Source organism: Lucilia cuprina, chromosome 4 (assembly GCF_022045245.1).
Source record: "Lucilia cuprina isolate Lc7/37 chromosome 4, ASM2204524v1, whole genome shotgun sequence".
Lineage (NCBI taxonomy): Eukaryota > Metazoa > Arthropoda > Insecta > Diptera > Calliphoridae > Lucilia > Lucilia cuprina.
The window spans coordinates 49927883-49943661 of NC_060952.1; the positions used below are offsets into that span (position 1 = coordinate 49927883).

General features: G+C 31.1%; 1 protein-coding gene across 1 annotated transcript; it reads right to left on the minus strand.

Annotated features, from left to right (window-relative positions):
- Window positions 1-6: 6 nt before the first annotated feature.
- Window positions 7-2043, minus strand: LOC111686715 (protein distal antenna-related). Its single transcript, XM_023449086.2, has 2 exons — window positions 1786-2043; window positions 7-1659 (listed from the first exon to the last, which is right to left on the minus strand). The coding sequence occupies exon 2, from the start codon at window positions 1650-1652 to the stop codon at window positions 300-302; it is 1353 nt and encodes a 450-aa protein (XP_023304854.2). The 5' UTR covers window positions 1653-1659; window positions 1786-2043; the 3' UTR covers window positions 7-299.
- Window positions 2044-15779: the final 13736 nt, after the last annotated feature.

Sequence of the window (15779 nt, forward strand, 5' to 3'; positions counted from 1 at the left end):
TATATGTACATACATCCATACATATGTATTTGTTAAAAGGTTAAAGGGTTCCTTGAATATTGTTTTTTATGTGATAGAATCTAACTTAAAAATTATAAATTTAATTTTGTTATTATTACATTGATTTACTTGTTATTGCATATAGATGTATTTAGTAGGAGTAGCTGTTGTAATAAAAATAATGATATTATATCGAATTCTATAAATAATTAAATGAATCGTTTATAACTGGGAAAATAAAAATTAATACAGCACACACAGACATAAAAAAACACAAAACACTTATTCACATGGACCTCTTAGTGTTCTCCATCACTATGCAAAGGCGAACACGAACCGTTGCTTTTTACAGGACTCTGGGAACGACTATTAGCTGGACTGGACAGTTTGGATGTGGCAGTGGATCGTACTGATAAATCTTCCGGTTCACTATCAAAGTAGCTGTCATTGGAGACATCGCTGCCAATGAAAGTTGATGGATTGTTTGCTGTGTCGAAGTTGTTTGCAGTCTTGGTGAGTTCCTTATATAGAATATTGTCCTCCTTCTTAATGGCGTTAGGATTTAGTGTACCACTAGGCTGGAGTGCAGCGGCGGCAGCAGCTAAAGCCAAAAAGTTAAGGCTGGCATTAAAAACTTTGCACCATTCCAGTAAAGCACTGTTATTGCCAGCTTCGGAGTCGGATGTGTTGTTGATATTAGGTATTTGTAACAGACCTAAAGGCAAAGGTGGTGTGAAATTCGGTACATCCGTAGGAGCTTCTGTGGGGAAGGAACTGTTTTTGTCTTTTACGTTATTATTGTTTGAATCATGAATGCCGCGATTAATTCCGATGGTGTTATTAGCAACGGTAGTGTTTGAGATATTTATCAAATTTTTGTCTGCAGGATCCTTAGCCCAAGTCTTTACAGATAATGATGCTGTATTATTTACATAAACGTTGTGGTTGTTGGTATTACTGCCATTGCAGTTGCCTTTGGTATTGTCCTTAGCATCATCTGTTAAACGCGGAGGAATTTTGTTTTTGGCAGCATCTGGAGTACCATTTCCATTTGGATTAAGATTTGGAATAGCTACCAAATTAGGGCTTAACAGAGATAATAAATTCAAATTCTGCATCATGGACAGCTGTGTATTATAATCTCCTCCCATCATACCGGGCATTTGGTTCGAAATGTTATCACCTGGCTGTTTAATGACAATATCGGCTGGCATGTGTTTTTTCATGATTTCATTCAATGCTATTTTTTCTAAAATTGCATTGCTGCCATTTGATTGAAAAGTGAGACCATTTAACGGCAGTCGGCTATATCCAAATTCATCAAAGCTGGAGGGTGTCGGGTATTTAGGAGTTTGGATGTGATTATCAAACCGGGGACGTTTCTCAGGCGGATTTTCCACCCCTGTCATTGGTGATAATTGATCTGCAGCTCCCAACTGGCGACACATAAACCGCAGCTTCTGCTCATTTTTACACCAACCTCGAAGAGTGGACTCTGGGACTCCAATATCTCGTGACACGGATGCCTTAGTTTCCCCATTGTGTATACGTTGTATAGCTCTTACTTTATCGGATGGCGTCAAATTACGAAGAGGGCGCTTGCCCCGAGTACTCATACGTATGTTCATGTGCTGGTATGCTGATATATCCATTTTTTCACTAAAATTTTAAAAAGAAAAAGTCCACAGAAATCACAATGCTTTCATTTAGGGCAACGCGTAAACGTTTTGTTAAAATTTTTGTATTCTTATTTCAATTAAAAATAAATTCTGCTAGAATACACACCTCCTTTATATTAAATACTATTATAATTTCTTCAAATTATTATTTTTAGAAATTGTCTTGGAAGATTAAAAATATTGAAAATTTTATTAAAACAACGAAATTGACGTTCACGAATTTTATTTTAATTTTTTATAGTTCACGATATTGACGACAAGTATGCTTTGAAGTATGTAAAGTATTGTCCGTAAACAGTAATCGCGAATGTACCTCGATGACTATTAACGCGAGACTGTTTTAAATTTTGTACTTTTGTTGTGCACTCCTTGGATTAACAAAAGGATATGATTTTGATTACGCGAACTACTCTGCTTTCATGCCAATTGTCGAAGCGCTACAAGCCGTTATAAATGCGGCGAAGAGCACAAAGTTTTCCTTTTGTAAACACAACCAATGTGTGTGAGCGCAATTGTGCGACATCATAAATCCTTGCACAAATTCTTTGATGAGTATGAGAACACACACACATGAAAACAAACGTACGTACATATCCATATAGATGAATGTACATGTGTGAGTACATTCATCTATATGTATTCGTAGCAAACATCAATGGGACAACAACTTGTTACTCACCATCACTATTATCAACCATCTCAATGCCGCTATCAATATTGGCGCGCGACGTCAGTGCGCAATTGCAAACAGTGTTTACAAGATACAATTTATTGCCGCATACTACTAAAAAAATAAACTGACCGTAGTTGGTACACAATTTGATGCGAGCTCGAACATGCTTGATATACATGTCTGTAGCAACAAGTCGTCAAACGAATTTAATCATGTTCGATACGACATATGCATATGAATTTCCAGTTTGAGTTCTATGTTGGTGTCGTTTGTCGGTCATTTCACTTCAAATAAACATTTCTTACTGCACTTAATTTGTTTGCTTGTCCTCTCTTTCTTGCATACTGAAATACACTCGTACACCATCCTTCAGTCAATCCCTTTCAACATAAAAAAAACTAAATATTTTCTATACATTTAACACGCGCTTAATTTTTGACAATCCCAATCATTTCAATTTGTAGACTACATGTAATGAGAAGTCCAGGATAGAAACCGTATATGCATGTACATATGTTTGTTCGTACAAAGCATGTCAGGTAAGATTGTGTGTGTAGGTTTATCAGGAAAATTAACATTCATTCTACTCCGGCAAAGAGTACAAATTATGTTTTCTTTAAGACGTATTAAATAAAAAACGCGCCAAATGTCGCGAAAATATCCCAGATTGTAAACAAGTAAAACGTTACAGATTTCTACCTACAGATGTACATACATTTTTGCAACATATAAAAAGGATTATCCGGATATGTAAATCCTTTTTGGGATGCTGACATATTTACAAGTGAGAATTTTGAATTAGGATATAGTAGATTTGCAAATTTCTTAGTCGACCGATATAAGGGTGTAATTCGCTTTTTAATCTATGAACAGGTGCTGTAGTGATGTTAAATATGTATGTACATATGTATTTATGTATGTATGTATGTATGTATGTATGTATGTATGTATGTATGTATGTATGTATGTATGTATGAATATATGCATGTATGCATGCATGCATGTATGTATGTATCTATGTATCTATGTATGTATGTATTAGAGTATTCAATTATTTGGGGGTTTAAGTTTAAGAGGCAAGTGAATATTGTTTTATTATTTCTTTTTTACAGTTACATTCCAATAGCAAACAAAATTATAATTTTCCACAACTTTAAATTCATTTCTATTAATTTTTTCTCAAATATTAGAAATTATTTATTTTCTTAATGTGAAATCCTCTTCTACATACAGATGTACATACATTTTTGCAACATATAAAAAGGATTATCCGGATATGTAAAATTTAAATTTATTAAATTTATGTTTTTCAGATTTTCCAACTATGTATTGCTGAAGAACTTATTAGAAATACTGTAGAAACTGTTCCCCAATACTGGATGTAGAAGTATTTTTAAGATTTCTTTTTAGAAATCTGAAATCATTCTGCGTGAACGGTAGTGTTTGAGATATTTATCAAATTTTTGTCAGCAGGATCCATAGCCCAAGTCATTACAGATAATGATGCTGTATTATTTACATAAGCGTTGTGGTTGTTGGTATTACTGCCATTGCAGTTGCCTTTGCTATTGTCTTTAGCATCATCTGTTAAACGCGGAGGAATTTTATTTTTCGCAGCATCTGGAGTACCATTTCCACTTGGATTAAAATTTGGAATAGCTGCCAAATTAGGGCTTAACAGAGATAATAAATTCTGCATCATGGATAGCTGTGTATTATAATCTCCTCCCATCATACCGATATCATTATTTTTAAGACTTATTTTTAGAAATCTGAAATCATTCTGCATGAACCCATTCTAAGAGATAGATAAATCAGAACAACTTATTACAATGTTCCTGACGTATTGGTATACAAATCATCTAATAAATGTTCTTTATTATAAAAAGTAATTAAGAAATTAACACAGAAAGTATATTAATCATAAAAATATTGAATTTTGTATATATACCTTAATTTTATTGTTTAATAATAAGTTTTTCTTAATAGGTTAAGTGATATAAATTATTCGGTTTATTCGTACAGACATTTGTACATAAATACATACATGCATATATTCGATGTTTTTTATTTTCCTACAGAAAACACTTTAAGTACTGCATTCACAAATTTTAATCAATACTATAAGACATTGTCTTGATTACAAATATATTAATTAACAAGTAGGAAAGTATATTCGGGCATGGCCGACCACATACAGTTGAAGTTCACTAGTACGAATTATATAGTGTCAGGCCCTTTCGTAGTACCGAAAAATTCGTATTATTGAACAACACATTTTGTATGTTTAAATTCAAATAATACACATAAAATATTGGATTTTATTTATTTTTCATGAAGAATTACATAACGAAAAAATATATATTAAATGTGTATCATTTCAAATAAATTTCTTGTACATAAACAGGCATAAAAGGGACATATTTACGTATACGAATTTTAAATTTTGAAAGTATCGTGAGTCCAATGGTTGAAATGGGATATGGAAGGCTTTAAATTTTAATGTTTTTAAAAATATGTGTGCCAAAAACAATTTGCATGTACATTAGAGTGCTCCAAAAAAACTAAGTTTCGAATTTTGACCTCCCCCCCCCCTAAAATTGTTTTACGGGTTATAAAAATAAGTCGTGCAAAAAGTTAGGTTAATAGGACTACGTTAACTGGTGCGGCAACGGCTCTGAAGTTTGAAGATGCATTTACAAGGGGAAAATATGCATTTTTTCAGTTTTCACAAAAGTTTTGTCATTAAATAATTTGTTTTATATTTTATTGTCAAAGAATCGTAATTAGCGTTACAAAAAGATAAAAAAACACAAAAATTGGTTGAACAATGTAAAAGTTATTAAAAATTCACCAGGCCATTATCGTGTCTCAGATCACTTGAATTCGAAATGTGATAAAAAAAACATATTTTTGAAAATATTCTAATAAAACAATTGTATTACTTAAAATACATCTGTAGTTACTTGAATATGAGTTTTTGTCCTTATAGAATAACGTAAACCTGTTCTCAGCTATGGTCGAAAAATTTTAATATTTTTAACACATCTGTACATCTGTAGTTACTTGAATATGAGTTTTTGTCCTTATAGAATAACGTAAACCTGTTCTCAGCTATGGTCGAAAAATTTTAATATTTTTAACGGTCGTTTCAAAATTCAAATTTTAGTTTTTTTGATACTTTGTTAAACAAATTTCAATATTTTTGGGAGAACTCATAGGGATTTATGGACAACAGATTAGGGAATAAAACAGTAAAAAATTAGGTCAATACCTCTTATAGTTTGCCTGTACCTGCAATTTGAATTCAGCGGATTTCTAGAAACCGCCATTTTTATGTAATATTTTGCAAAATTAGGATTTTTATTATATTATTTTCCACATATTTCTAAATACAAATCAAGACTTTCATGCGATATGGACGCCATTAACCCATAAACTTTAAAGGTCAAATTTTGTAATATTTGCAATTTTTGATGGAAACTAGTCGAAATTTTTTCTATTTTTAGGTAGATTATCATAAAACTTAAGAAATTTATTTATTAACAACCGATATTTACAATAATAGTGAAAAAATTAACCCTTAAACGGCCTTGGGGTCAAAATGACTCCAATGTTTTAAGAACATGGTAATTTGGACATATTTCAAAAAAACCCGTTTGCAATCCTTTTACATTTTTCAACCAATTTTTGTGTTTTTTTATCTTTTTGTAACGCTAATTAATTACGATTCTTTTGCAATAAAATACAAAATATATTATTTAATGACAAAACTTTTGTGAAAACTGAAAAAAATGCATATTTTCCCTTTTTAAATGCATCTTCAAACTTCAGAGTAGTTGCGGCACCAGTTAACGTAATCCTATTGACCTAATTTTTTGCACGACAATTTTTTTTTCCTTCATACAAGCTTGGTGCACTCTAATGTACATATCTGTTCTAAAATGTTCAGATTACATAAAAATTTTATTAGAAACCTGAATGGAATTTTCCACATTCAAAAACAATTCTATAATTTAAAATTTTTGTGTTAAAAACATGGAATAGTTAAAGGATCACATATAGTAATGCATAAACCCATTGGAATGTGGAGTATTACTACTTTCAAAATTGACAGTTCATACATATATAAGTAACATTTTACTTGTTAGAAAATCCATAATTGATGATTGATGTTTATTACTTTCTAAAATGATTCCTATTTAATATTTTTCTGATTGATCCAATTTAATTTCTTCTCTTGGGTCACACAAAACACTTGTAGTGAATAAAAAAAAAAAAAAACTTCGAAATTACTGAGCTAAAGGTGAATGATACGAAATAATAAATTAAAATCACAATAAAAACTTCATTCATACGTAAATAAAACCAAAATTCCCATAAAAATGCGTTATTCGTACTATCGAACAGAAAAATTGTGACTTTATTCGTACTATAGAGCAGACAATGCAACAATTTTGCCATTCGTATTTTTGGACTTTCGTAATAAAGAGGGTACGTACTATTGGACGTCCACTGTAATACCCTACATTATGAGTATATTTTTAAAATTTTTATTTTTCATAAAAAACTTTTATGTTGAATTTTGCCTTAATTACAAAGAATTTAAGCAATATATTGATAAAAAACAAAATTTTTCAAATGGCTTTTATAAGTCAAAAGGCTTTATATAAGTCAAATATGGCCCGATCCTCGATAAATTTGGGAAAAGAATATATTTTTAAATAATAGTTAGTTTTGTTGAGTTTCATTCATTTTTGAAGGGGGGTTTGTATGCAGTGTCATTTATACTTATATAAAACTTATTTGTGCCAATTTTTAGAGAGATAATAGAATATTTGACGTAATTATGGCATAAAAAGTCCAAATCGGGAGGTACGGTTGTATGGGGGCTAGGGGAAATAATGGACCGATTTCAACCATTTAGTCCCTGTGCCAATGCTGGGTCCAAATTTCATCAAATTATCTTGAAAATTGCGGCCTGTACCTTGCGCACAAGGTTTACATGGACAGCCAGCCAGCCGGACAGACGGACGGACATGTCTTAATTGACTCAAAAAGTGATTCTGAATCGATCGGTATACTTTAAGGTGGGTATTGGACCAATATTTTTATGTGTTACAATCATCAGCACAAACGTATAATACCCTCCCCATTATAGTGGTGTTGGGTATAAATATATTAAACACAAATTATATTGTATTCATTAAAACTAGCATGCAAATCGCGGTAAAATTTTAATTTTATTCTTATTTATTATTTTTCTTTATACTATCGGATTATCTTTTTCGAAGGTAGAAAAAGTTGTATGACATTTTGATTTGAAAAACAAATGCAAATTCTTTAAGACTGTGAGATTTAAGAATAAGCATATACCTAATTTATTGTAAGAAGACGTTTTATTGTAATATAGCCCATGAAAAATAGTAAAACAAAATGGGCAAACTATGGATTTTAGATACTTACATATGTTGGGGTCTTAATTAAGTGGCTAAGTTACCGAAATGTGTTCAATTATTAGGGGTTTTGTCGTATTCATTTTATTCGACAAATAGTTATTAAAATTATTAAAATTTAAGAATCAGAATACTGTTATAAAAATCATCAAATTAATGTTCTTTATTATAGAAAAATTATTAGGAGATTAAGAGGGGAAAAATATTTATTATTAAATAATACTTTGTAGAAAATATACAGCCAATTTACTGTTAAATATTTATTTTGTCGTTCCGTTTGTAACTCATCAAAATATTGGTCATAGACCCTCAAAGTATATATATTCTGGGTTCTCAATAAATTCTATGACAATCTAGCCATGTCTGTCCGTCCGTCTTTCTGTCTGTCTGTTGAATGGAAAAGGCTAGAGGGTTCAAATTTCACATAAATATTTCTTATAGGTAAGGTTTGTTTGGTATTGAAAATGAGAAGTATAGGTCCACATTTTCGTATAGCCCCCATACAAGTGGCCCCTCGAAAAGCAGCTTTAATATGTCAAAATTTTATGAGGATCGGTACATGATTGACCTTACCCCCCATATAAGGTCCCCTTCAGAAAATGACTTTAATGGCTTAAAAGTACGAGTGTAGCGATGAAATTCGACAAATAAATTTAATGCAAACCAAATTCTGTCTACCAAATTTTTTGAGGATCCATAATTGACCCTAAGTACTCCACTACATAAGATTTCCTTCAGAAAATTACTTTAACGCTTATAACTGGCATAAAAATACGAGTACAGTGGACGTCCACTAGTACGAATTATATAATGTCAGGCCCTTTCGTAGTACCGAAAAATTCGTATTATTGAACAACACATTTTGTATGTTGAAATTCAAATAATACACATAAAATATTGGATTTTTATTTTTCTTTTATTTTACATGAAAAATTACATAACGAATAAATTTCTTGTACATAAACAGGCATAAAAGGAACATATTTACGCATACGAATTGTTAACTTTGAAAGTATCGTGAGTCCTATGGTTGAAATGAGATATAGAAGGTTTTAAATTTCAATTTTTTTAAAAATATGTGTGCCAAAGACAATTTGCATGTACATATCTGTTCTAAAATGTTTTAAACATGTTCAGATTACATACAATTTTTATTAGAAACTTGAATGGAATATACCACTTTCAAAAACAATTCTCTAATTTAAAATTTTCTCTTAAAAATGTGGAATACTTAAGAGATCACATATAGTAATGCTTAAACCCATTTGAATGTGGAATCATACTTCTTTCAAAATTGACAGTTTATATATACATATTCAAGCTCCAAACATCTACAAAAATGATATAAATATCATTTTACTTATTAGAAAATCCATAATTTAACTTTGATGTTTATTACTTTGTAAAATGATGAAAAAAATAATAAAATAAAAACTTCATTCATACGTAAATAAAACCAAAATTCCAATAAAAATGCGTTATTCGTACTATCGAACAGAAAAATTTAAAGACACAATTTCGTACTATAGAGTAGACAATGCAACAATTATGCCATTCGTACTTTGGACATTCGTAATAAAGAAGGTACGTACTATTGGACGTCCACTGTATATAGATGAAATTCGACATAAGTTAGTTTCATTCGAGTCAAACGAGGTTTGATGGTAGGTATATAAGATTCGTTATAACCGAATATAACACTCTTACTTGTTGATATATAATTTGCGATTATATTTTAAAATAATATTTAATTATCAACCAGTGGCGTCACTGCACTGAATTGGAAAATGGGTTTTTCCAAAAATTTATATTTTTGAATTTTAACAGGAAATAATTAAAATATCCATCAAAAATTTTAAAAGTCATAACAAATTCCTCCGATCATTTAGTGTCACTAAACACTTACATGAGAAATATTAGTTAGTTAGTTTGAAAGAAGGATGTACATTAGGGTGGGCCGAAAAAAACACATTTTCAAAAATATAAAAAATAATTTTTTGCAACGCCTAGAAATAGATGATTTTTAAATTAGACGTAACTTCTGATATCTCGTATCCTTCCCCAGAATCTAAAATTTTGGCTATACTGGAATAAAGTACATTTAATTACATGAAATATAGGCTTTTAAAATGCTCACTTTTATGCCTAAAGGCCGAAAGGTCATAAGGTATATAAATATACTAGTATAGTTATAAATACAAACAATTAATTTGCTAGGGAAATGGACGAAAATATTTTTTAATTAAATCCCAATACAAAAAATACATACTACTCCCTATATTAACAAAAAAATATCATTTTATTCAGCATTTAATTCTATTAAGTACACCGTCCAACACCATTTTTTTACACACGAACCAAACCATATACCTACGAAAGCACATAATTTATATGGTATAACTGCGTACTCAGTTTTTCATTTTCTGATCGTTTGTCCTTTTTAAAGGACTTTAAAATTTAAGGTGCATACAATTTTCAAAATTTTTTATAAAATATTTTTAGCCACCCTATTATAACAAATGTTTGTATCAAACTAAAGAGGACAATTGCAGTATTTTTATCTCGTATCTTGTTTTATTTTTTAAGAATAAAAAGATGTAAAAAATATCCTTATATAAACTTCTTTATTATCCCTGTAATTTTATACAAAATTGTTCAACAAAAAATATTCATAATAAAGACATTAGAATGGAGTACAAAAGTCTGAAATTTGGTCTTCGTAGATCCATTTGTTTAATTTTTATAATATTTTTTAAATATCTTAATAAATTAATGAAATTTTCCCCTCTGAAAATTTCAAAGTCCTTTAAAATATTATGTAGAAAAATTAGAAATTTTGATATTGTGAAACCGAGTTTCCTTATCTCTATGATAAAAAGTTAAAAAAGTGGAAACTTTGAAGAATATGAAAGGATAAAAATCGATTAAGAATTTCTTGCATTTTTTATCTTTTCGTGTTAAAACTCCCTTCTGGGAAAGTATATTTTCCTTTTTAATTTAACACAATTATTCCGAACTCTATAGTTATTCTAAATTCTAAATATCTTTTAAAAATACTTTTGACGTCCCAATAATGTTATCAAAGTAGTTTATTATATAGTTTTCATTAAAAAATACAACAGGGCGAAGGTATATCATGTGCAATTAGTAGACCACGATATACATATTTAAACAATTTAGGAAAGTATAGCCGGACTGGGCCAAGCATATCATACCCTACACCAGTTGTGAATTTCTTTCAAATGTGATTTATTTTATCAAATAAAATATTTATGTTGAATTTTATTTCAATTGTGACATATTGAAAAAAACTAATTTTCTGAATGTGGGCTAGAGTCAAATAGAGATTAAAGGCCTGCACAAGACAACAATAATGCGACAATTTGTTAAACAAATATCGTGTGCGCCATCATAAGCAGGCCTTTAATATGTATATTATAAAATTAAGAGGAGAGATTTATGTCTACATATGTAAACGTTTTTTATGTAGCGTTTTATCGTGATATTAATGATTATATTTATATATAAAATTTTATATTTATAATAATATTGCGCTTATCATATTATCCTGAAGTGGATTTTAGAATTCGGAACATGCATGTTTTAATCACTAAACCGTTACAATCATACGGTTATGTTTAATTGGTAGATATTTTATCAGAAAACTGTCAATTTAACGTTAGGATAAAAAATTAACAGACATTGGGATAATGCGGGTAGGTAATTGGAATAAATAATAAATTAAATTAAACAAAATATTCTCAACAATTTTTTTTAATTTGAATACATCTTAACTTTTAATTTTTTTTACAAAGAACTAATAAAGATAAAGACATGAAATTTGGGAGTCTGCAACTCCATATTTGTAAATACAGTGGACGTCCAATAGCACGTACCCTCTTTATTACGAATGTCCAATAATACGAATGGCACAATTGTTGCATTGTCTACTCTATAGTACGAATAAAGACACAATTTTTCTGTGCGATAGTACGAATAACGCATTTTTATTGGAATTTTGGTTTTATTTACGTATGAATGAAGTTTTTATTTTATTATTTATTTTCATGGAATTTCGATGACCCAAGAGAAGAAATTAAATTGGATGATAACGCCAGTGAGAACAATATTGAAGCCTCAAAAGCGCTGTTATTGAAAAGGCCGTAGGAATATTTTAAAAAGTAATAAACATCAATGTTAAATTATGGATTTTCTAAAAGTAAAATGTTATTCATATATGTATGTACTATTTTTTATAAAATGTGATAATTTTTTTTTATGATAAATTAGCCATTCTTTTTAATAGGTTCATATTTTTAGAGAATCGGCAATGGCATACCATATGATACCAGATATGAGCATAATATAAAATATGATTTATTTTTTAATATATCATTTATATTGAATTTTGTCTTAATTTCCATATACTATTATTGATAAAAAACTGATTTTCTGAAAGAGAGCTAGGATCAATTATGGATCGATCCTATTAAAATTTGGTGTTTGATTTATTTTCTTATGAGAGATAGATTGGCAGAATTTCATCCCAATTGTAATGTTTAAAAGGAAATTAATGACCTTAAAGCCATTTCGAGGAGTGATGTTGTATGAGGGCTAGGAGAATAATGGACCGATTTAATCAATTTTCAAAAAAATTTGTTCTTGGGTAAAATGAGAAATACCAGCCTATTTGTATAGAATTATCTGGAAAATGTTGACTTGTAGTTTGATTACAAGTCGGATGGACAAAGCTAAACCACTATAGTGCTGAAGAATATAATAAACTTTCCTGAAAGGGTTGTAACTGAAAAAATAACGTTTGTTTAATTCAACATTTTTTATTACTATTTTTATGTTGATACTGTTGTATCTTAATTACTATAAATTTAGTTAATAAGATATTCGGCAGGATCTAAGCGTTACTCCCCTTTTTAACACCTTTGTGTGTTTTTCAGAGTTTTTAGCTTAGATTCTAACGAGTAAAATGCTAACGGTTCAATTGTTCATTGTTAGCCATTTTTTATAAGACAAAGTTCTAGTTCGTTTAAGACATTAGAATAGAACACTTGTCGCCTAGATGTCCAAATAAAAAAAGAGAAAAAAAGTTAATTTATAGATAAATTAAGTTAAGACATTCTGTTTATCTAATACCAAAAATCAATTTGTTTTCTTTATTTACATTTCTACCTCTCCGCACAAACGTTTGGTCCGATCGAGCCGGATTTGGTAAAATTTACAAAAAGGCACTAACACTTTCTTTTCTTCAAATTTACAAGAACGCCATCTTTATTTATTGACGCCGTCATCTCACTCCTTTTATATAAAATTACTTAAAGGAAATTTATTGGAAATAAAGGTGCGTAAAGTGAAATACAAAATAAATAAAAAGTGTGAAGAGTAGTAGAAGACAATAAAAAAACAAATTATTTGTCTCCTTTATTTTTGATCTATTGTGATTGATCGTTTGACAACCCTGTGTCCTAATCTGACGTTTGTTTTAAATATTTTTCTTTCGGTGTGTGCAAATCAACCGTGGTCTTGTTTACTCGGACAGACGTCATATTTCTTTATATAATTTCTTTTACTAGAAAAATTAAATCAATTTTTTTTTAAATCTTCTAAATACCAAATTACATATTTAGCATATGTTCAGTGTTTAGGGGACATTAAAGAGAAGGCGTACAAATCTGAATCGGTGCAGAAAGCATGCAATTCCCCAGCATCAAATTCTAATTCTGGGAATTCTGACCACAACCTAACCTTACCTCCTTGTGATGTGGAAACTTTTAAGGGTGACTATGTCTCTTGGCCAGCCTTTAGGGATTTATTCACGACCATTTATATTAAGAGTTCCCGTCTTAGTAATGTCGAGCGTCTATGTCACTTGTTACGCAAGACTGAAGGTGAGGCAAAGGAAATAGTCTCGAAATGTCCTCTAAGTAATGAAGGTTTTGAGGTAGCATGGAGGGACCTGAAAGATGCATGTGAGAATCCTCGTATGTTAGTCAATAACTAGTTAAAACTTCTGTTCAACCTTCCTTCCTTCGATAAAGAGAATAGCGCTGGCCTTAAAACGTTACAAAGGGGAATAAATAGTTGTCTTTCTGCTTTAAGTATTTATAAAGTAAGCACTGAAAATTGGGATCCTATTCTAATTTTCCTATGTATACAGCGTCTCCCTAAGTCTACAGTTACTTTATGGGAAAAGGGTGTCAAGGATAAATCAGGTTTATCTTATTGGAAAGATGTTGATGCCTTTCTGACAGAAAGGATACGTACGTTAGAGTGTATTGACGACCTGAAAGAATCTCCACCTGTAGGGAAATCTTCCGCTGCAAAGGTAAAAGTTCATATGGTAAATTCCTCTGCTAATAATAGTTGCGTTTTATGCCATTCTCCAGGCCACTTTTTGAGATCTTGTAAGCGATTTAAGAATTTACAAATTTCGAAAGATATTCAACAGTTAAACAATTTCACTGTTGTCTCAAGTGTTTGTCACGTGAACATGAAGTGAAGAATTGCCAAAGTCCTTTTAAATGTGCGAAATGTAAGAAGAGGCATCACACTTTGTTGCATCGCGAAGTATCCTTCACTGCAGGTTCGAATAGTGATAATACAGTTACAGGTTCTTCTACAGATAATAGCACTCGGCCTACTACCAACGAAAATTTGGATATAGCTCCTTCTACTAGTAGCCAGTCAGTTGGAAATTCAAATCGATAAGTTTTTCATGTTTCTCAGAATTATAAGGTCCTTTTAGGAACTGCTATGGTGAATTTATTTCACCAGGGTACGACGTACCCAGCACGGGCTCTTATTGACCCGGCTATCGGAAAATTATCAGCATCGGCTGAAATTATGTGCTCATTCGACGAATGTTAGCGTTTCGGGTATTTACCAAACTTTTTTCGCTACCTCCAGGAAAGTTTGCAATTTGAAAATTGGTTCTCCCTTGGATCAGTCTCTTTTGTTAGAGACTATGGCTTACGTGTTACCTACAATTTCAGGCAATTTACCTTCGTTTGAAATCGGCCCTAAGCACCGTGGAAACTTTTCTCATCTCCACTCAGCAGACCCACATTTTTACAATTGTAGACCAGTTGATATTTTGTTGGGGCTGATTTATATCCACGTGTAATATTAGGTGACATTCGACGTGACGTTTTAGGAACCTTAGTGGCCCAAAATACCATTTTTGGATGGATTCTTACTGGCTTTATTCCGGAAAAATCAGTTCAGGTATATTCGACTAGGATTGAGTTTTCACCTGAATATAGTCTTAATCAAAACCTACTTAGATTTTGGGAGTTGGAGGAACCACCTAGAAAAAAGACGTTGACCCCTTTCGATAAATTTTGTGAGGATTACTATAGGAGTACTACGCGCCGCGACTCCGAAGGCCGTTATGTAGTGACGCTACCTTTTAAGCCTGAAATTCCGCATTCTTTTAGTTTAGGCTCTTCAAGACAGAATGTGATAGCACAATTCTTGAGAAATGAGTCCACTCTTTTAAGAAAACCGGCGGTCAAAGCTATGATAGCGTAGTTGAGGAATATCTCACTCTTGATCATATGAAACCTATAATGGATAACCATATTCCTCTTTCTTGTTATTTACCCCATCACATGGTAATTAAGCCCGATAGTAAAACGACCAAATTACGGGTCGTATTTAATGCGTGCAATAAAACATCCAACGGGAATAGTTTGAATGATTGTCTTTATGTTGGACCAACATTACAATCTAATTCTTCGATGGCGATTATTTAAGATTGTGTTCAATTGTGATATAACATAAATGTACAGACCAATTCGTCTTGATCCTTCTCATACTCCATTTCAGCGGATAGTGTTTAGATCTTCTCCGACTGAGGAGATTAAAGTCTATGAGTTACAAACAGTAACTTTTGGTGTCAATTGTGCACCTTATCTAGCAATAAGAACGTTGCTACAATTGGCAGAGCATTCTGAA